This window comes from Botrytis deweyae (assembly GCF_014898535.1).
Source record: "Botrytis deweyae strain B1 chromosome Unknown BDEW_006, whole genome shotgun sequence".
NCBI classification, from domain to species: domain Eukaryota; kingdom Fungi; phylum Ascomycota; class Leotiomycetes; order Helotiales; family Sclerotiniaceae; genus Botrytis; species Botrytis deweyae.
In genome coordinates, this window is record NW_024066213.1 from 1,619,250 (window position 1) to 1,639,190 (window position 19,941).

The 19,941-nt window shown below is 43.8% G+C and overlaps 9 protein-coding genes across 9 annotated transcripts; 4 read left to right on the top strand and 5 right to left on the bottom strand.

Moving 5' to 3' along the window:
• Positions 1–30: 30 nt before the first annotated feature.
• On the bottom strand, positions 31–3,433 carry EAE98_003684 (uncharacterized protein; the record flags this gene model as incomplete). The annotated part of the gene is made up of 5 exons (XM_038951304.1): positions 31–370; positions 421–3,081; positions 3,133–3,177; positions 3,226–3,271; positions 3,322–3,433. The coding sequence occupies 5 exons, from the start codon at positions 3,431–3,433 to the stop codon at positions 31–33; spliced, it is 3,204 nt and encodes a 1,067-aa protein (XP_038812768.1).
• Positions 3,434–3,733: 300 nt separating this feature from the next.
• Positions 3,734–4,609, top strand: EAE98_003685 (uncharacterized protein; the record flags this gene model as incomplete). The annotated part of the gene is made up of 3 exons (XM_038951305.1): positions 3,734–4,168; positions 4,232–4,373; positions 4,428–4,609. 3 exons carry the CDS (start codon positions 3,734–3,736, stop codon positions 4,607–4,609), a joined length of 759 nt encoding a protein of 252 aa, XP_038812769.1.
• A 438-nt stretch (positions 4,610–5,047) lies between these two features.
• Positions 5,048–5,513, bottom strand: EAE98_003686 (uncharacterized protein; the record flags this gene model as incomplete). The annotated part of the gene is made up of 3 exons (XM_038951306.1): positions 5,048–5,092; positions 5,150–5,301; positions 5,495–5,513. The coding sequence occupies 3 exons, from the start codon at positions 5,511–5,513 to the stop codon at positions 5,048–5,050; spliced, it is 216 nt and encodes a 71-aa protein (XP_038812770.1).
• A 2,581-nt stretch (positions 5,514–8,094) lies between these two features.
• EAE98_003687 (uncharacterized protein) lies at positions 8,095–9,012 on the top strand (the record flags this gene model as incomplete). Its single annotated transcript, XM_038951307.1, has 1 exon — positions 8,095–9,012. The coding sequence occupies one exon, from the start codon at positions 8,095–8,097 to the stop codon at positions 9,010–9,012; it is 918 nt and encodes a 305-aa protein (XP_038812771.1).
• A 1,507-nt stretch (positions 9,013–10,519) lies between these two features.
• On the bottom strand, positions 10,520–12,031 carry EAE98_003688 (uncharacterized protein; the record flags this gene model as incomplete). Its single annotated transcript, XM_038951308.1, has 2 exons — positions 10,520–11,919; positions 11,971–12,031. The coding sequence occupies 2 exons, from the start codon at positions 12,029–12,031 to the stop codon at positions 10,520–10,522; spliced, it is 1,461 nt and encodes a 486-aa protein (XP_038812772.1).
• Positions 12,032–13,048: 1,017 nt separating this feature from the next.
• On the top strand, positions 13,049–15,835 carry EAE98_003689 (uncharacterized protein). Its single transcript, XM_038951309.1, has 5 exons — positions 13,049–13,927; positions 14,016–14,202; positions 14,258–14,530; positions 14,599–15,064; positions 15,127–15,835. Exons 1-5 carry the CDS (start codon positions 13,652–13,654, stop codon positions 15,653–15,655), a joined length of 1,731 nt encoding a protein of 576 aa, XP_038812773.1. The 5' UTR covers positions 13,049–13,651; the 3' UTR covers positions 15,656–15,835.
• Positions 15,836–16,441: 606 nt separating this feature from the next.
• Positions 16,442–17,092, top strand: EAE98_003690 (uncharacterized protein; the record flags this gene model as incomplete). The annotated part of the gene is made up of 1 exon (XM_038951310.1): positions 16,442–17,092. The coding sequence occupies one exon, from the start codon at positions 16,442–16,444 to the stop codon at positions 17,090–17,092; it is 651 nt and encodes a 216-aa protein (XP_038812774.1).
• Positions 17,093–18,641: 1,549 nt separating this feature from the next.
• Positions 18,642–19,192, bottom strand: EAE98_003691 (uncharacterized protein; the record flags this gene model as incomplete). Its single annotated transcript, XM_038951311.1, has 2 exons — positions 18,642–18,892; positions 18,958–19,192. The coding sequence occupies 2 exons, from the start codon at positions 19,190–19,192 to the stop codon at positions 18,642–18,644; spliced, it is 486 nt and encodes a 161-aa protein (XP_038812775.1).
• Positions 19,193–19,407: 215 nt separating this feature from the next.
• On the bottom strand, positions 19,408–19,824 carry EAE98_003692 (uncharacterized protein; the record flags this gene model as incomplete). The annotated part of the gene is made up of 1 exon (XM_038951312.1): positions 19,408–19,824. One exon carries the CDS (start codon positions 19,822–19,824, stop codon positions 19,408–19,410), a length of 417 nt encoding a protein of 138 aa, XP_038812776.1.
• Between the last annotated feature and the right edge of the window lie 117 nt (positions 19,825–19,941).

Here is a 19,941-nt window from a genome sequence, read left to right on the forward strand (position 1 = left end):
ACTCCCCATCAAAATCTTCCATCCACCCATTTATTTCTTGCCCTTCTTTGCACTAGCACTCGCCTTCTTGGCTGGCTTCTTCTTGGGTTTCTCCTCTTCCTCATCTTCGTCATCAATCATACTATCATCTTCATTACTCTTAGCCTTCTTCTTCGCTGGCTTCTTGGCCGGCTTCTTCTTAGGCTGCTTAATGTATTTATCCTTTTTCAAATCGGCCTCTTCATCATCATCGACTGGTTCTGCAATGACTTCTCCGTCATCTTCTTCCTCGAATGCTTCTTCCAAATCTGGTTTTACGGCAGCGACCTTGGCGGGCTGGAAGACATTACTTGCTTTCATAAATGGAACAGGATGAGAACGTGCGTTATAGCTTTGGTATGTTAGTATTGTTAAGTTTGAGAAGGATTAGTGAAGACTTACGATCTTGTAAAATTGGCTTTAGTTTGGGTTTCCAATTTGATACTTTCCATATCTTGTTCTCCAACACCCAGTTCCATGATATAGTCCCAGTCCTCCCTGGTCAAGAAATAACTGTCCATGAGATCGATCACATCTTCCACAGAATCTCTGCCCTCGACATCGAGTCGGCGAATGAGTTTGTCCCAGAGAACGGGTAAATATTGTTGGCGAATTTCATGACGGTCTCCAGAAGATCGCAGGCGCATGTGTGATTGGATTTCTTTCACATAACGAGATAGCTTTCCATACTTGCTATTGTTACCAAGCCAAGATGTAAAGTTGGTTCTTCCGATCATCGAACCAGATATAAAGCTTGATGGTCGAACTGCACTGAAGACTGCGTGTGTAGGCATAAGAGACCATTGTTGTTGGGACCCGTGAATCATTCGATCAACTAAGTCACCATCGCTAATGCTCTCTGCTGCTTGGTCTACAAGTTGAAGTACTTTGAGTCTGTGCTCTTTAGGTGTATCGGAGCTGCCGGCTAGTTGGGGCCTGGTATTCAGGTAGTTTTCTTGAATCATCAAGGGTGTAAATTCATGATCGTTGAAGTAAAGCTCGATCTTGTCGTTTAAGGTAGATTTGCTAGCAGGAGAAAACATATGACCACCGAGGAGCTGACTAGTGATGTCCCATGGCTTAAGAACAACATGCTTTTCCCAAGCTTTTGACATTTCCTTGCCTTGGTCGAAATTCATGGCTGTTTGATCAAGTTTGACTGTAGATATCATATTGATGATCTGTCGGATATCCTTATTGCTGCCCTCGATAAGAGCATCGATGACTTGAACCGGGAGCTTCATACCTTCTCGATGACAGATGGTAGCGATACGTGAACGTACCATATCAACTGTTGGTCTCCTGAATGGCATGTCGAATGTCACGAAATCAAATGGCTTCATTTTCGGAAGCTTGCGGTCATTACAGATCAATATCATGGGGATATCGGTCGTCTTGCAGATTTTGGCAAGAGCCCCTACACCACCTCGATCTCCAGATGACATACCATCAACTTCATCCATGATCAGGACCAATTTCTTCTTAGTCTTATCGACATCTTTCCCGTCGCCTGCGAAATAACCTAGAACGGAAGTGTTGTTCAGTACTTCACTTAGCCCAGTTTCAACAAGTTTTTTGCTTCGAACATCACTAGCGTTTCTCTCTAGTATATCATAACCAGCAAGTTTGGCAGCCAAATGGGCCGCAGTCGTTTTTCCGATGCCTGGCGGACCATGAATAATGATGGCTCTGTAACCTCCAAGCCCATCCGCACCCCTCTTTTGAAAATTATACTTGTGCGCAGTTTCCCAGCCCTTAAGCCAAGCCTGAATCTTCTCAACTTGACCTTTATTACCACAAATTTGATTCATTTGCGTTGGTGCATACTTTGTAGTCCACAATTGCGATGACGTTGGCACTATCGCTTTGCGGGGAGCTGCTGGTATGGATGATTTTCCTTTTGCTGCAGCAAGCTTTTGAGCCTCCTTTTCCGCTTTCTCCATCTCCGCAGCCTTTCTCCGCTCCTCTCTATCCATCTCAGCCGCGTCTTCTCGGATCTTCTTTTCTTCAGCTGCTTTCTTTTCGTTGTTCTTCTCCGCAGCCTTTCCGTCGCCACCATTGGCAGGCAGCGTTCTTAAAAGATGAAATAGACCATCTTCGTCAATGGTCTTAATTTTCAAAGTATGTATCTTTCTAAGTTTACTCGGGCCAGCATCCTTTCCAAGTACGACGAAGTTTGTTTTGCTGCTTGGTGCACCGGTGATTTTGCCTCCATATCGCTTGACGAGCTCTATTCCCTCATCTCTTGAGATTGTCTCAAGCATTCCCGTAAAGACAAATGTCAAACCTACCAGACAGTTTTCAGCACCTTCAGGAATTTCCGCACAACCTGCAGCTGGGCCTGAGTTGCCACCGCCTCCACCAGCTCGCCAGTCAAACTTGGCACTGTCATCTATCGGAGGAGGGGTTGGGGCTCGAATTGTTGGAACGCTGTCTAGTATTGCCTGTATACTTGAGCTCTCTAGAGCAGATGCTTTCTTGGGCGGGGCACGAGGTTTTTTGGCGGGTGGTGGCTTTGAGCTCTTGCTAATAGAGGGTTTCTTAGCAGGAGCAACGTCTTCTTCGTCCTCGGATTCCAAATCAATAGATTTACGCTTCTTGCCATTCACAGCAGAACTCTTCCCTGGCTTTTCAACTATCATCATGTCGTCGTCGTCATCGTCGTCATCAGGCACAACAAAAACGTCTTCATCGCCTACATCTTTCATTTTGATGTCCTTATCCTTTATGGTTGGCGCAGATTTCGACTTTGACACAACTCTCTTGGGTTTTGGTAGGACCTCTTCGTCGCTGTCAATTTCGACATAACCATCATCCTTTCGCTTGCCTGTCTTTTTTGCATCTGCTGCAAATATATCATCGTCTTCATCGAAGTCATCATCATCTTCGATCACTTTGTATGTTGTAGACGCCGTTTTCCGAGTAGAAGATCGAACATTCGCTTCAGCTGGCGGTGGTTTTGACTTGGCAGGAGTCGATTTTACTTGTTTAGCTTTGGGTCTACTGCTCGAAGCAAAGAAGTCATCCGCGGTCGTTTCCTTTCCTTCGGGCTCTTCATTTTTTCTAAATTATCAAGTCAACAATGTAAAAAGAGGAGGAACTGGGCAATCAAACATTGATTTCTTAGGCGCAGCTTTTTTGGGTTCGGGCTTTTTTGGCCTGGAAGACTTTAGTAGGAGCTTAGCAGGATTGCTTTGAGAAGCATACAATGGTTCTTCGTCATCTTCGCTATCTTCAATAACCTTGCGACTTTCTATAGTATATTAGTATCATTCAATGACCCAAGCAATTTGAGCAACTTACTGCTCTTCTTTTTCTTAGAATCTTCCTCCTTCTTGTTCTCCTTTCCTCGAATGGGTGTAGCCGTAGAAGTTCCAGGTTTACCTCCAAAGAAGCTTCTAATATCCGCAGGCATACTGGGCGGATTTAGCAATAGCTCGCCTTGAAAATACTACGAGTTTTACAGAAAACAAATTCGTTGATAGAGGCAATTGCTAGAAGAAAATGATGCTGTGAAGTAGCTTGTATCTTTTTGGTTACCTACAGTACGGAATACGCGACGACCCGACGCGGAAGTAACGCGTTGCCACTTTAAATTGATTTCACCAAAAAATTACTGCTGCCTCAAATATTAGGTAAACACACTGAACCATCGAATTTGAGGATCTAGGATTTCTTTAGATTTGGTCGACAATAACGTCCATAGCCATCCACCATGAAGCCTCAAAGTTTGCAGAGCTTCACGGCTCAACTTGGGAGGCTTTCATTAGCCTCCAATACAATCCGACCTCTTGGTCCCATCCTAGCCCAAGCCTCAGCTTTCTCCGCACCTTCGAACCACACTTCCCCTCAGTCTCATCGCCCGTTTTCTAGCACAGCCGTCAATTCAGGCAATTGGCTTCTGCCTACTATGCCAGAAAAAAAGAGATCACGGAAAGGAAGACCTCGTGTGCCGACAGGAGGATCAGCTAGAGGTACCACTTTAGTATGGGGGGAATATGGTTTGCGAATGTGCGATCATCATCGCCGTGTTAGTGCGCAGCAATTGAAGGTTGGAGAGGATGCTATTAAGGTCAGACTGAAGGGTATGAGATATCGATTGTATAAGAGAGTTGCTGCCCAAATTGGTGTATACAGCAGTGGTAACGAGGTAAGCACATGCGCCAGGGACAATTCTAAGATCACAAGAATAGAGGGCCTAATGGTTTCATAGGTTCGTCAAGGTAAAGGAAAAGGTTCCTTCGATCACTGGGCTTCCAGAATTGCTGTCAGCAAGATTATATTTGAGTTGAAGGGAGATGTACACGAACAGGTCGCGAGAGATGCGTTTCGATTAGCCGGTAATAAAATGCCAGGTCAGTAAACACCACCGCCGTATCCTTCTCATATGCTGATTTGTACGAATATAGGTCAATATGAGTTTGTCAAGAAGGGAGATCCTCCGGTTGTTGGAATCACAAAGTTAGATGGAGTCACCATGGAGGAATTGAAGAGACCAAGAAGAAAGATACCTTTGGACTCGATACCTGTCGGCTCTACTGCAGAAACTTTACCATCTAGTGTGTCGACGTCGACATCACCGGATGCGTAGGACGAGAAAATGTGTATTGTATCATAGAGCGTATCGGCATTTCTAGCCCATAAACGAATGGAGATGTACAAAATCACACTCCAGATTGCAGTAAATGTTTGACCAGAGTAAGGGTAAGCGGTGTCATGTAGAGGTCTCAGTATACCGCCAGTTCCAGATTACTTACAACAGTCGACGTCCTCATTTCTAGATATCTCAAACGCGGCGCGGCCAAGGAGCTTCAGATAACAATATCAATACATATCGGTAACCCAGGGCTTCTCAAGAAATAGAACGACGGATTTGTAACTTCCGTTGTGATCTCAAATGAAGATCATTTTTGACAAAGTAAAATACTCCACCCCAAAAGCAAAAGCATGCTTCAATAATCAATCGCATTGAACGCCACAAATCCCTGTCTGACGCCAGTGCCTTTAACCCAACGCGATTCTCTCCGCTCTATTCAGATTCCGATTCATCTTCAACCTGCGTCTCCTTGAGTGCCTAGGAGTAACCAAGTCAGCCACACCAAATAGACCATAAACGTAAAGGCATACACACCTTTTCCAGAAGTGCCTTCAAATGCACCAACTTGCTTTCTTGGATAAGCAAAGTTTCGTCATCTAGATCCTCAACGATATATTCGTGATGCGACTCTGCATCTATCTTGACAATGAGAGATTTGATAGATGGATCGCACTCCACAAGGGTGCCTTGATTTCTTGTTAGAATGGTTACATTTATGTAATTCTAAGCAAACTTGTACCAGACAACATGCGCACTTGCATCATCTGTCGGTGTATACTCTGAAGTGTTCTAGAACACTGGCTGGATGATCCAGGATCAAAGGGGCAAGCTAGTGAAAGCCAGGTAAATGACATGGTAAGATTTTTGCTGGATACATACCTCTGATAGCTCGTGTCATGATGGATGTATGGAGCGCTTCCTTTTCTTTTGACGTTTGAGACGCCTGAATCCTCGTGATATTTTATGTGCCTCTTTGATAAATGATGAAGGTCTATTGATATAAAGCAAGTCGGCTGTGGATAGTGGCCCGTGCAGATTGAGATGCACCTTTCCTATTACGTATTTTTGGGACCAGAGCGCACCAGGAAGCTCCAGGCACTGCTAGTTTACAATATGAATTTACCAATTTCATAATGAAGTAGAATGAATAAGTAGAATGAATGTCTGTGTAGACAAATCTTTCATCGGATCGCTATTGTACCTACTGTCCTCCGTGGAGTAATTTCGCAAATTCTAGGGTGTTCGAATCCAGGCTACATGGTGGTATTGTACTAACTACCCTTTCACAACGAATAATTTTCTCTATAATCTACTAGATACGGTCTAAAGCATTGAGTACAAAAATCTGTACAAAACGTTTTCAATTTGGCATCAAACACTCCTTACGATTTGGATGACCAGTCTGCTACGAGAATTTAATACCCCAGATCTACAAATCAAAGTATCCTGGGCTGATGAATCTCGGTAATCTTCCCCCTTTTATTATATGGTGTGCCAGTTATACCTACTTATAAAAGCTTGATCATTGCTGTGCATTCTTTCAACCAAAGTCATTGTATGTTTGAGGAATACTTGGGAGGATTTTCCGGTAATCGTTCATATTACCAATGGATAATAATCTTCTGCGTTTTTCTTTTGGCGAGGACGAAAAGGAGGAAGGGTCTTTGGCTTTCTTCTTATGATTATATGTTACTATGGTAATTTGAAACTGCTGCAAAAACTTGTCGGAGCACAAAATCAAAGTTTGATGAGTGCAAGAATTTACACCTCAAAGGAGAGTCAGCTCGCTGCTGGACAAAATGTTTGATCAGTTGACTCAGGCTATGCCAATGGTTATTCGATCTTGCATATTTGCTGAAGTCTGAATGATCAAACACGTCTTCGACATCAGAGTCATATCGAGGCCCGTCCTCCATAGGTATTTTCGCAAAGTATCGCATCTTGTGTGGTCAAAATTATACCTTCTCGGTCACCTAACAATTCTGAAAGCCTTGTTTGAGACACCAGGTCTGCTATTGAATCTCTCATGCGGTCTGACAATCTAGTCTCCCACTGTTGATGTGTTTGTTAAATATGAAATGGTGGATTTGTTGATATAAGGAAGAGTTTCTGCTCTAACATTATCCATCTTGTCACTCAGAGTGTAGGGCACTTGCCAAAGGGTGTACAACATACCCAGGGAAATATAGGTTATGAATGCTCGGCATCAACCTGCATTGGTGATTCCTTGATGAATATTTCTATCGACAATTGAATAATTGATCATCAACAACCGGTCGTCGAAATCCAGCCTCCCAATCAGTACCCACAAAAACATCGACAAAATCTTGAGTATGCCCATTAGCCCCTCCTTGGAATCCTCCAACCCACAATGACCAAACCCCCCATTAGCCCCTCTGTATTCTCTTCACGGCCCCCTTTAGTCGTTTTCTTCTCTTTCCTGCCTTCACCGCGTGCCTAATTCCATGCATATATCCCGGCACTTCATCATCCCCAGCCTCACAACCCCATGTATGCACTGCCTTCACAAATTCACGCCCGACGAGCACAGCAGAGGTATCGCTATGCCAACTTCTTCGATCATTCTTCACCCTTTTCACAACTTCTGTGACTCATTGCTCGAGTTTGTATGTTATCGATCCGCTTTACATCTCTGTGTTTTAGCATTCGATGTTGAAACGTCTGGCTTCGCGATTGCCAAACTAAATGCGTGACGCTTGTCTTCCAATTTGTGGGTTTTGATACTTCTTCCACTTGGAATTCCCATAACAACGAGCCCTAATTTTGAATTTATAACTCCCTACTTATGTTGAAGCGTAGTATAAATTAAGATAATGAATGTTCTTTGCATATTCTATTGTATCTGGAAAAATAAAATCGGCACGGACAGAGCGGAACACGCGCCGAGCCCGTTTATCCGAGAGCTGTTTCCCCAGCTCTCTTCCAATTGGTCGGTTTCAATACAAGCTTCCTAGGCCACCGTCACCGGCTATTTCGGAAAGGGAAAGACCAAGACACAAGGACAAACTGACACACTTGGAATCCATTTTGTCTAGAATGTACGGGGTAGCAACAGCAGAACGAGGCGTAAGTAAAGTGTTAGGATTTCTGGTACATATTGTATTACGTATCCTGGGTATCCGGATATCCTCACTTATTTCTTTATTGTTTATAGGATTCTTCTTGTCCTCCGCCAGAAAAAGTATACAAGCAAGGCTTACTCTCTTATCCATCCTTTGTTTTTACTCACCAGCGTGCTTGTTTGTTGTTGAAATTCGTACTCGTACAAAAGCGCGGGGATACCTTGCTTGCCACTGTTTGCGACTGCGAGAAAATAGCTCATACAATTGCAATTCTTATTAATACAAAAGAAGGTTTTGAATGACGAGTCTACCTTAACAAAGCTATACTCATATTTTTCCATCTTCCAGGGCGACTTGGTTCCTTTCTTATCAAAGATAATCATCAAATATATAGATATGCCATCAAGATATCAGAAAGATGTCTGCCAATGTATCAACCGTCATCGTTTCTCCTCAGTTCTCCTCGTATTTTCGATAATCTTTCCCAAATTTTCCTGCGCACAGATCCCAAACGCAGTGTCAACGACATTCATCACTTCGGCTACCCCTCCTTCATCCACCCCTCACATCTTAAATGTCCGTCAACTTTCCTCCAGTACAGATCCTGACGGGGAAGAAACATCAAGCCATGTCTACAACTACTATTTCGTCATAGTCGCTGTTTTCGTAGTCATCGTTTTCTTCCTTCTCCTGTATATTACCCAGCGACGGAAACGAAAGGCATTACTCATACGACATAATGGTCAGACTGCTTTGGCCCGCGATGTACAATCGTTTGCAGATTTCAGAACGAGATTTGGACCGAGAAGGGCGGGAACGGGGCTGATGGGTATGACGATGGGATCGATGGGCGCAAATAGAGAACGACAAGAGGGCTTGGATGAGAGGGGTGAGGCGCCCCCGGCTTATGTGGAGGGCGATAAACCGCCGAGTTTGAGGAGTGAGGATGGGGTTACTATGGTGGTTTCTCGTGAAGATCATGCCAATGAAAATGGCTCTAGTGTGCCGGCTGTGGGGGCAGAGACTACCAACAATTCTATGGAACGAAATATATCGGATGTAGAGTCGAGACTATCTGCGGAGCTTTCGCGACCTAGCGCTACGACTGCGAGTAATTCGGCAAGACGGACATCGATAGGGGGATCATCAACACCAATCACAAGCGCAGCAGATTCGAATGAAGAGGTGGGATTAAGGCCATTGAGTCGAAGTATATCGGCGCGTCCACCGTTAGGACCACCTACATATTCCGAGACCTATCTGGGCGGGCAACCTGATATAGCGAGACCACCTGCCGCGGTGACCCACAACTGATTTTATTCAGAAAGGAGATTGATGAGTGGGACTAGAACCTCATCTGAAATGCGATGTAGACAGTTTTAGTCGCAGGATGGCCGAATTAACATACGAACGATTTTTATATTGGTCATTTTATATGGGTTAACATTGAACGGCAGGCCGACTAATGAGGATACGGATGGCACGGCTGGATTGGACGAGGTTCTGGGTATGGAATTGTACATGGATATCCACAGGATGTGAGGGCTTTGCGAAGGCGTATCTTTACGATTATGAATATTAGTTATGAAGGATCATTGCGATGTGGTTATTGTGTAATATAGTCGGATCATAATAAATATGTATATCAAGGTCAAATACTTCCTATTCTAAAATTATTTTATGGTTATCGTAGAAGCCTAATAGTTGATGGTGATTTCATTCGCATATTCTAAATCCGCTTCATCTTCCTTCCTCTTTTGAGAATCTAACATCTAACATCTCACATCTCACCTCCCACATCTTACAGCCCCAACAAAACAAACAACTAACTCCCACGCCAGTCCCCACAATCCAAAATTCAAACCCCAACACACACTACAGTAAGAAATACATTCGACCCCCATACATAATTTCACAGTGCCTCCCATACTCCCATACTCCCATACTCCTATAATTCTAAACAAAAACGCTTGAAGGATCCGTCAAACATGGATTGTGGAGATTGAAACCCAGTGGAATAGATGGGATAGGTTGACTTGGGTTGAAAAGGGGCAAAGACCAGATAGGCGAATTAAGGAGGCGGGGAAGTGGATCTTTTCGGGTGTGTGTTTGGAAATGGATTTGGGAATTGTGGGTTGGTTTGGAAAGCTGGATGGATGGATGATGGGTTAGATGGGGAGGTTTGTGGGATATATATTGGGTATGTGAAGTAAGTGAAGTGAGGAGAATGTGGAAGTGGAAAGTAAGGGGTTGATTATTTTGTTGGCTGTTGGTTTTTAGAGAGGTAGGTTTTGGGTTTGGGGTTTTGGAGACGGATTGGATTAGAAGAGCGCGGTTGGGTGGAGTAGATGGGATGGGTAGATGTTTATCGGAGTTGTGGGAAGAGAATCGTTGGTAGTAAGGAGGAGGGGTGTGTGTAGAGTGTATTTTTAATGTGTTTTTTGTTTAGATAGGGGAGATGGGGGGGAGGGGGGGTTGAGAAGTGGTCAATGATGAAGAATGTTGGTAGGATTTTGCACCTAAGATAGGTTATTTTTCAGATAAAGGAATGGTGGTGGATTTGTGAATATTAGTAAGTTCAAATATATATAGCAAGGAGAAGTGATGCTGAAGAAATCGTGCATGGTTGTTGTATCCATGGATGGCTATTTTGTGGGCTGAGGTTATATGCCTTTCAGTTTGGTTCAATCAAGTGGGAACTATATGCATGTAAAATCATAGGTAAATTCATTGAAGGTTATGGAACTGGCTAATTCCTGGAAACGATTCGGTAGTTAGAGAAGAGTATGTGTTGGACATAGAGATTATAGATGATGCTTCGCTACACCCGTATCATGAACCCAAAGAGTCGCTTGTCCTCGTCATTTTCAAAGTCCCACGTAAGATCTTGTGACTCAAGTTCTGCCAGCCTTGCCATTGCCTTTGGTTTCTCTGTTTTCAGATAGAGGATATAGTTCTGCCATAGTTCGCTCGGTGAGAGAGATAACTCTTTAGCAAAGAGATTCTTGCGAATAAGACAATCTTCGAGTAGTAAGTGAAAGTTATTGCCATGGTAAACGTGTTCCAAACGGACCTCTTTGTCAAAATCGTGCTGGTCTTCGGGCAAAAGACATCCCAACCAGCAGAAATGCACTTCCTTAAGGGTCAAGTCACTCTTTATTACATCAAAAACTTCTCCCCAGTCGAGAATGGATTCTTTCAAGGAACAAAACCGGAGCTTTAGAATTCTTAGAGTTTTGGCATGTCTTTGAAGAAATTCGGTAAGCGATGATTTACTGGCCACCATAGACCAGAAATCCACGCTTTTCAGACGTGGCATTGTTAGACCCACTATGATTTCATCCCAGTCTATTTTCGTCAATTCCGTGTCATCGAATTGTTCTGTGATGGCGAGATATTCGAGATTGGATGTAGCTTGTAGGAGTTGCTTCAATCTATGATTAGACTTGGAAGTAGGACTCATCATTCTCCAGAGATAAAGATGGCGAAGATACCGAGCATCCGGCCCATATGGAAGTGTGGTATTCGTGCCAATGGAAGCGCCAAATAGCGTATTCAGATTAAACCTTTCAAGGTAGAGGTACTCCAATTTTGTACCAGCGTTAGCAGCAGCGGCAAGAAATATCGAAGCTTCTTTGTGATACCTCGCATTATGACCCATACTGTTACAGAAAGTTGGTGTAGGCTTGACATCCAACCGTAAATGATTAGATTGTTTGGGTTTATACTCTACCATGGTGAAACTTTTCAAGAAGCTGAGCTTTGGCAGCACTTGTGAAAATACGAAGCTACTGAATTCGCTCTTCACCATAAAATCTTGTTCTTCACAAATCTTATTGCGAGCTTCAAAACCACGAGCCATCTTGGTCAGGGACTCCGATCCTGGCTGTAATTCCATGTCTCTCAGGAGATGGTTGTAATCATCTTCACCAACTGCTCTCATTCTCAACGGGTCGTAGTGTATAGCCAGGACACGTTTCGACATCCTGGGATGTTTTGAGATATTAAGAAGTTTTTCGAAACTCTCTCTGGTGAATATAACATATATATTTTCGGCGAGACGATCGATACCAGCTGCGGCACAAATATTGCTCATTAATCGAAAATTAAGTATATCTTTTATGTGGAGGTATTTGCAGACGGTCTGGATCATTTCGATGGGTAGAATTTCAGTAAGTGAAGGCCCAAACCCATCTTTCGCATCTGTGCTCATTGTGGCCCCTAGAAAAGGATCAGTCAAAGCAAGCACTAAGGTGGGTAGGAATATATTACCATTAGACATAGTTTCTAACTGTCTGCTTGTTGACAGAACATCCATCCCTTGAACAGACATTGTGCGTATGTTCAATTGCCGTTTTTAACTCGAATATCTGTTAGACCTCAGGATAAGAGATGAGAAATGTGAAGTTTGATATGGGAGACAACAGAATCTTAATCGGAGTGTATACAATAGGCAAATATCCCCCAAAAGTTTTCTTAGTTGGGTAGATCGTAAGAGAACGATACTCATGTTCTTGTGACGATGTTTTAGTTGTAGAGGAGGATGTAGTCTGTCTACTTTCGAAAGACTTATCCACAGGAAGAAAATTCGCCTACAAGTTCCTACCATGGTGCAATGTGAGACCATGTGAGTGGAGTGAATACTTCATTCGACTTCTTTTGAGTACCTATTCAATCACCAGCAACATTTGGTTTTATTATCGGGAGGCTTAGACGCCTTTGGGGGGAACCAAGTCGATCCTCAAATCCCAAAATATCATGTTACTTCTGTCCGTCAGACTATTGTTTGTATCTGATACTATTCAGAGATTCATTCTCGTAGTTCTATCTGTATTGAATGGTTTTACCAAGGCTTTAGTCCAATCAACAGACATCAAGTATGTGAATGTCGTGTGTCCATCTTGAAGCCATTTCATGAGTCCAAGTACCCATTGATCGATGCTGCAATCTTGGTATTGCAAACTTCAGCAATTCGCATTGCTAGGAAATGCGAGTATGAGCATTTGCAAAGAGTTAAACCACACAGATCCCAATCTTGCCTAAACTTCATCGAAAGCACATTCCCACGATTCAGCATATCGATGAAATTTATGTAGTATAGACCGTCGTCGCGAACGAGAGAGCAAGATTAATATTAATCGACACCGCTTTCCGTAAGCATATTCTGCCACTTGATCAAAACATGTGGAGGGACGTGAAATGTTGTGTAACCAGAAGTCATTGTTTCTCAGAGTGACTCACCCTCACTCACTCTCATTCGCGTATCCTCTTTCGACCGCCATCTCCGCCGAATCTAGTTATTTGTTTACCATTCTCTCCTGCCGCATTTCGGCGGAGAATCGACAATGACATAAAACTTATCATATTATATCCCATTCAACTCATGATCCTTTCCTTTTTAATAAATACCCAAATATGCAAGCATGCTGACTACACGTAAATCAGATAAGGTTCCTTTGATGAGAGCGGTAAGTTGAGGGCTGACAGATGTAAGCGCTTGAAACTTGGCCCAACGGGTAAAGCATTCGTCGGGGTATGGAATGCAGTTTCGAAGGTTCTACAAGATATTGCAATATCTTTGATGAAGTTTGGTTAAAGTTTCGTTGTGATTCATCGGCGGAAGTATTGCAAAATGTATTGCAGAATATGTCGGCGCATATATCGACTACCCTGCGTGATTAGGATGAGGTCCAAGCCGTCTCCGTCACACCATCTCCGCAAGGCGGTCTTATGAAAGGGGTTGACGTCTAATACCCGAGTGTGAGTGCGTTCGAGTGAGATGAGGAAAGAGGCTTCTATAAAGGGATCCCGTTTTTGCTATGACGAAAGAAAACAATTTTGAACATTAATCGGATTCACTTTTATACTTTCTCGTTACCTCTTCGAATTTTGAATACAATTGCTTTGCGATTGTTTATTCTACTTTGATCAAGATAATAAAATAACAAGTTTGATGTCTCGAGACGACCGAGCAAAAATGGAAACCTCAAGGCCAACAACAGTGGTCTCTGATACCGATTTGGAAAAGAGTACTGCGCCTTCGATTCGTGATTCGATATCGAGAGAGAAAAAAAACAGCACAGATGGTGCGGATTTAGAAAGTGGAGAGATAAACAATAATGGCCCAGGGGAAGATGGTTTAGAGTATCCAAAGGCTTTTGCAATGGTGATGATAGTGATTGCTTTATCACTCAGCATCTTTCTTGTCTCTTTAGACATGACGATTGTGGTATGTATACCTTCTCTCCCTTTTGCTGTGCGATCAGGAATCACAATATATCATCATACAATAGAGTGCAAAGCTAATATAATCTCAGGCTACAGCAATTCCAAAAATTACCGACCAGTTCCACGGCTTAGATCTTGTCGGCTGGTATGGTTCTGCATTCTTTCTCACAGTCGGTTCCTTTCAATCAACATGGGGAAAGGCCTACAAATACTTTCCGCTAAAGATAACTTTCCTCATTGCCATTTTCATCTTCGAACTCGGGAGTTTAATCTGCGGTAAGTTGTCTCAAAGTTCGAAGTGTAGCACAAACACTAATTCGAAAACACATAGGCGTTGCTCCGAATAGTACCGCTTTAATAGTAGGCCGAGCCATTGCAGGACTTGGTGGTGCTGGAATTGCCTCCGGAGCATATACGATTATTGCATTCGCAGCACCTCCCTCTCAACGCGCAGCTTATACAGGTATCTTAGGTGCATCTTATGGAGTGGCCTCTGTAGTAGGGCCACTTCTCGGAGGTGTGTTTGCAGATAAATTGACATGGCGTTGGTGTTTCTACATCAATCTTCCGATTGGTGGACTCGCAGGAGCTATCATCCTATTTCGTGAGTATTTGACCAATTCTCATACTCTATATCTTAAACATACAAGTGCTAATATATCGACTTCCTAGTGTTCACTACACCTAAAAATGCAGTACCAACTCCTGCTACCCTCAAGGAAAAGATCTTACAAATGGATTTCCCAGGAACATTTACAATCATGGCCAGTCTCGTCTGTTTCTTCCTGGCTCTTCAATGGGGTGGCCAAACGAAAGCCTGGAAATCTGCCGATGTCATCGGTACTCTCATCGGCTTCGTCCTTCTCCTCATTCTCTTCATTGTAATCCAATATTTCCAAGGCGAGCGTGGAGTTATCGTCGGCCGTTTGTTGAAAGAACGTACAGTTTCTGTAGGAATGGTATATGTATTCTTCCTCTGCGGCGGATGGTTCCTTCTACTCTACTATCTCCCCTATTACTTTCAAGTCGTCTCTGGAGTTTCGGCTTCTCAATCTGGTGTGCGAAATCTGCCAATGATTATCGGTACCACCATCGCAACCATCATTTCTGGAGGATTGATCTCTGCATTTGGCCATTTGTAAGTTTCAACTCAGCACACCATCTTCCTATACTCCCAACTCTACTAACACTTTCTCCCAGCGTTCCATTCATGATCATCGGCGCAGCCGGCGCAACAATCGGATGCGGACTCCTCTACACGCTCGGCGTCGATTCCACCTCGGCACAATGGATAGGCTACCAAGCCCTCGCCGGCCTCTCCACGGGCTTTGTTTTCCAAATCCCCGTCATCTCCGCCCAAGCTACCGTCTCCCAAGCCGATCTTTCTTCCGCGACGGCAATGGTGTTGTTCGCCCAAACAATCGGTGGTGCATTCTTCATCTCCATCGCAGAAGCGGCTTTCGCAAACCGTATCTTGCACGTTCTTCCTCACTACGCACCTTCGGTATCCCCAGCCCAGGTATTATCAGTAGGGGTTAGCGAATTGCGAAATGTGTTTGGAAAAGAGGGAGAGTTGATCGAGGGCATCATAGAGAGTTATTTGCAGGGATTAAAAGTTACATATGCGTTGGCAATCACCTGTTGCGGAATCGCATTGTTTGTAGCTTTCGGAAGTCACTGGCCGTGGAAGAACTTGAAAGGGAAGGCATCCATGGGTGGAGCTGCCTAGTTTGAGAGCTGCTGAGTAGATTGTACGCAGGGGCGTACTTACTCGAGGAATTTTTTTTATGAAGGGTAATAGACAAATTAATGACGAGGACTGGGAAATATAGAATTGGGCATACATAGACTGCTATCAAGTAATAAATGGGTAACTCTTCTTAATTGAAATGATATGTTGTTTTCTCCTCTCAAAATTCATCTATACACAATCTATAACTACTAGGTAACTACCAGGTACCTACTGATGGGTATTTATCCACTGCTTTCTACCCCTGAAGAATTCCTGAAAGCTCATCATGTACTCATCAAAGCAAATTCGCCGAGAGATGTCAGACATCAGACGTCCGACTAACCGTCAAACAAGACGTTAGACTCTACTAGGTAGATAGCACGGAACTAGTAAAAATAGCTCCAACGTCATTACGACCATTACTTTTCTTCCATGAGCAACCAAATCTAGAAATTTATTTCTCGGTTCCATCTATTCGTTCCTTTCCATATCAGAAATCTCTTGAGCAAGTAAAACTTTTCTTACCAGTTCGATTTCTTCATACATCTTGATATTTGGTATCCATCTTCGACGATCACATAAACTCGACATACAACCCGGTATAGAAAATCAACCTATCTCGAATACGGAGGACTGTTGAGACATCGAAATTCGACGTCATATCATATACGTCATCCAAAGTTCGAAAAACCATCCATAAATATAACCGACGACAAATAACCCTCCCAGCCGAGCCGACGAGAATTCCACCCCTTTCGAATCCTCATCTCGAAACCGAAAAAAATGAGCGAAACAAACCTTTCCATTCCGGTGAACAACCCGGATAACTCTATCCGCGCGGCGTCGCCCATCCGATTCGACCCCCTCAACGAAGTAGCCGCCTTCGAAATCTCGCCTCCCAACTCCCCTCCTCCACCCTACTCCCGCGTTCCCCCACCTGACGCACCCACTCTTCCCCCGTACATCATCTGCACCTGCAGCTCGTACGAGGACCCCACGATCCTCGAGGATCTCGGTTTCCACAGCGAACTCTCCGACGAAATTTGGGACAAATGGCAGCTGCACAAACGCCAACACCCAGAGGTCTATCAGAATGGGAATTCGCTGTCGCTTCTCTATTTCTTTTTCTCCTTCGTCTTCCAAGCCACACAACTCCCGTTCGCATTCCCCGGGTACGACCCTCGTTATTTTCATCCGGAAATGTGTGTGTATTTGTCTGGGTGGGGGATACCTCATAATGAGTATCTCACACGAGAATGGGACGAGGCGCAGAGAATTGAGAGGTGTGCTGTTGCAGCGGCAGAATGGACGGCTCTGATCTTGAGCAAAGACTGCGGGAACCACCCTCCATTGACATATGATTTGGCTGGGTGGGATGGACTCCGAATGTCTGAATTGCGGAGGATGGCGATGGCTGCGACATCAGTAATTTGAGGACATGTCGACCAGCTTTCGCATACTCGTGAGATAATTCACCACCTCATCAACGGCAAATATATCTAATACCTGGGTAGTGATAGTTGTTGTAATACTGTAGATCTCCTGCGAGCACTGGCACTGTAAAGGTTCAAGCTATTGGTCGCTTAACATACAAGCCAGTATCGTACTTTGCAGTCAGAGCCGCTACACCTTATCATATTAGCGACGGTTCAATTTGGAATCGGGTCAACCAGAGACCCATATATTCACCAATCCAAAGCAGGATTAGATATCAGATTAAAGCATACCCGTTGGTATGTGGAGACTGCGTCGCTCATCAACAAAGACTCTTCCGCGAAGGAGAACATAATTCTCGCCTCTCCGCTCCGTCCCGGCACAGGCGACACCAGCGTCACGGCCCATAGTCTCAACCATCAACCGACAATCAAAGCCTCTCAATCCTCGAATCCAATCCAAAACCTCAAACAATCCAAAAGATCGAATACATCTCGAACATCGATCCCTTTTCAAATTTTCAAATACTCTCAAACATTACCAGCTCCTGAATATCAGACTGCGATACGGACTATCGCAAGCAGACACCCATAATCATAATACTATTTATATTTGGAGATGTCAAGGATCTTGTGGACCAGAGTATTTAAGAGGGATCCATGTTGTTGTATATATGGATGAAGATATATATAATCGATATCCCGGGATGAAAACAATATAAGAGGAGAGAAGGGTGGATCTTGTGAGGTAGACCCCTCGAGAATCATATGTCGGATGAATCTGGACTATTGGAACTATATCTGCGAGAGAGGGGAGAGGGTTGAAAGTTCTGCTTTATTGTACACCCACTACTTGTTTTTTAAAGGTATTAGGTAGTAGAGTACAATGAAGCAAGACACAGGGAAGGAGAAATAGAAAGGAGGGAGATGATTGAAAGTTCTGCTTCACTATACATCCACTACTTGTTTTTTAAAGGTATTAGGTAGTGGAATACAACGAAGAAGAGAGGAACGAAGAGAAGGAAAGAAAGAGAGAAAAATACAATCAACAGATTCCTACTTCATTATACATCCACTACTTGTTTTTTAAAGGTATTAGGTAGTTGGATATAATAAAGAAAGATACAAAGAAGAGAAGGAGAGAGAGAAGGAACGAAGAATATAATTGGCAGATTTGCGGACAGAGAAATGGGTTAAGACAGATGAGAATGGCATAGAATACAAGAATAAAACCAAGACATTTAAAAAAGAGGTTGATAGTATCTCCCAAAACGCTTTTTGAAAGAGAAATGCGCCGTGTAGCCCATGCTAGATTCTCAATGTCACTCGACAAAGAGTACCTAGATATGCGTATCTACATTTCCTTGCCGAAAGATGAATGAATCACAACTCATCTCATCTCATACTCAAAGTATCCAATTCGTCTTTCACTTTATTCAATTCATCATCATTATATCATGTACCCCAATCCCCCAATGTCCCTCCTCAAGGGTCAAAAGTCAAGAAACGCCAGGTATAAACAATCTTTTCCCCCCACCTCTCCTCACCCCCTAACTCTCGACACTTAACGCCTTCGCTCCAACCAATCTCCCTCCCTCAACCCCCACAACCCAATACTCAACTCTCGCTCCCTCCCCCGACACCCTATAAACCCTCACATCACTCCCCTTACTAGCATCTCTCACTGCTTGCACAATCTGCTTATACTGTCCCTGCGGATCCCACTCCCCAATATCCATAATCTGTATTTCTTCCGCTGCGTCTGCGGGAGCAGGATGGGCTATGAGCCTCGCGAATGTTTCTATTCTTCGTTAGCACAGATACCAATGATTTCCCAAACCTCTCAAAAAAGAGCGAGAAACAAACCTTCATCCGGCATTCCTCCTTCACATTTCAGCGCCACAACAACAAATGGTTCATCGGCATCACTGGTGTACCACGCATCCTTGGTTGCTCTAACCAGCACGCTAGGTACATCCACATCATCATCCATCGTCTTGAACTCGGCTTTTTTATTACTGCTCGTAGCCTTTGATGTGCCAGCACTGGGATCCTCGTTGGCTTTGTCGAGGAACGCCATGTAATCTTCGTCTGATCCCATTTTGTCTGTGTAGTTGTTCGTTCGTTCGGATAGTGTTCGAGGTTGTGTACTTGTGTTTACTTCCTCCGGACTTCTATTATCCTTCGTATATTTGAAGATCGCAGAGCTATGCAAGAAACGCTGCTCAATTCTAGATCTCCTCTCAAACCCAGCCTCTCCAATTCGTCCTTGTCGAGAAAACAAAGCAGTAGGAATCGCAAGCTTAAAATTTCCGTCTATGCAATGACCTCTACTTGCGTTATAGCGTCCAACGCAAAATCTCTCTGCGACGTCGTCCTTAACACCGTTGACAATTTCTGCAGCGAAGCCCCTTCGATTTCCTTTCCCTTTCCCTTTCCCTTGTTTACTCCCTCGCCCAAATCTGCCTCCAATTCTGCCCGAGGCGTCTCGAACGATGGTAAATAACCTAATGATTGCGATCTTCCCTTCTCTGGACTAACTCTTCCTTCTAATCTCTCTGTTCTCTGTGTTCTTCCTCCCGTCTCACGATAAACACTCGGCGTGCGACTTCCCGGTGCAGATATTGTTTGTTTGTTTACTTTTTTATTTTTGTTCTTCTGTTTGCGACTTCTTTCAATAGATTCTTTGATGCTTCGATAAGGGATGGCGAGGACGGCGGAAAGTGCACCCATTGATATTGACAATGTAGTGAAACTAGTAAATAAAGCTAAGAAGAGAGGGGTTAAGGAAGGACCAGAGGATGTTGTGTGACTTCGGTGACGTGGGGTAATGGGGAATCTCTCTTTTTC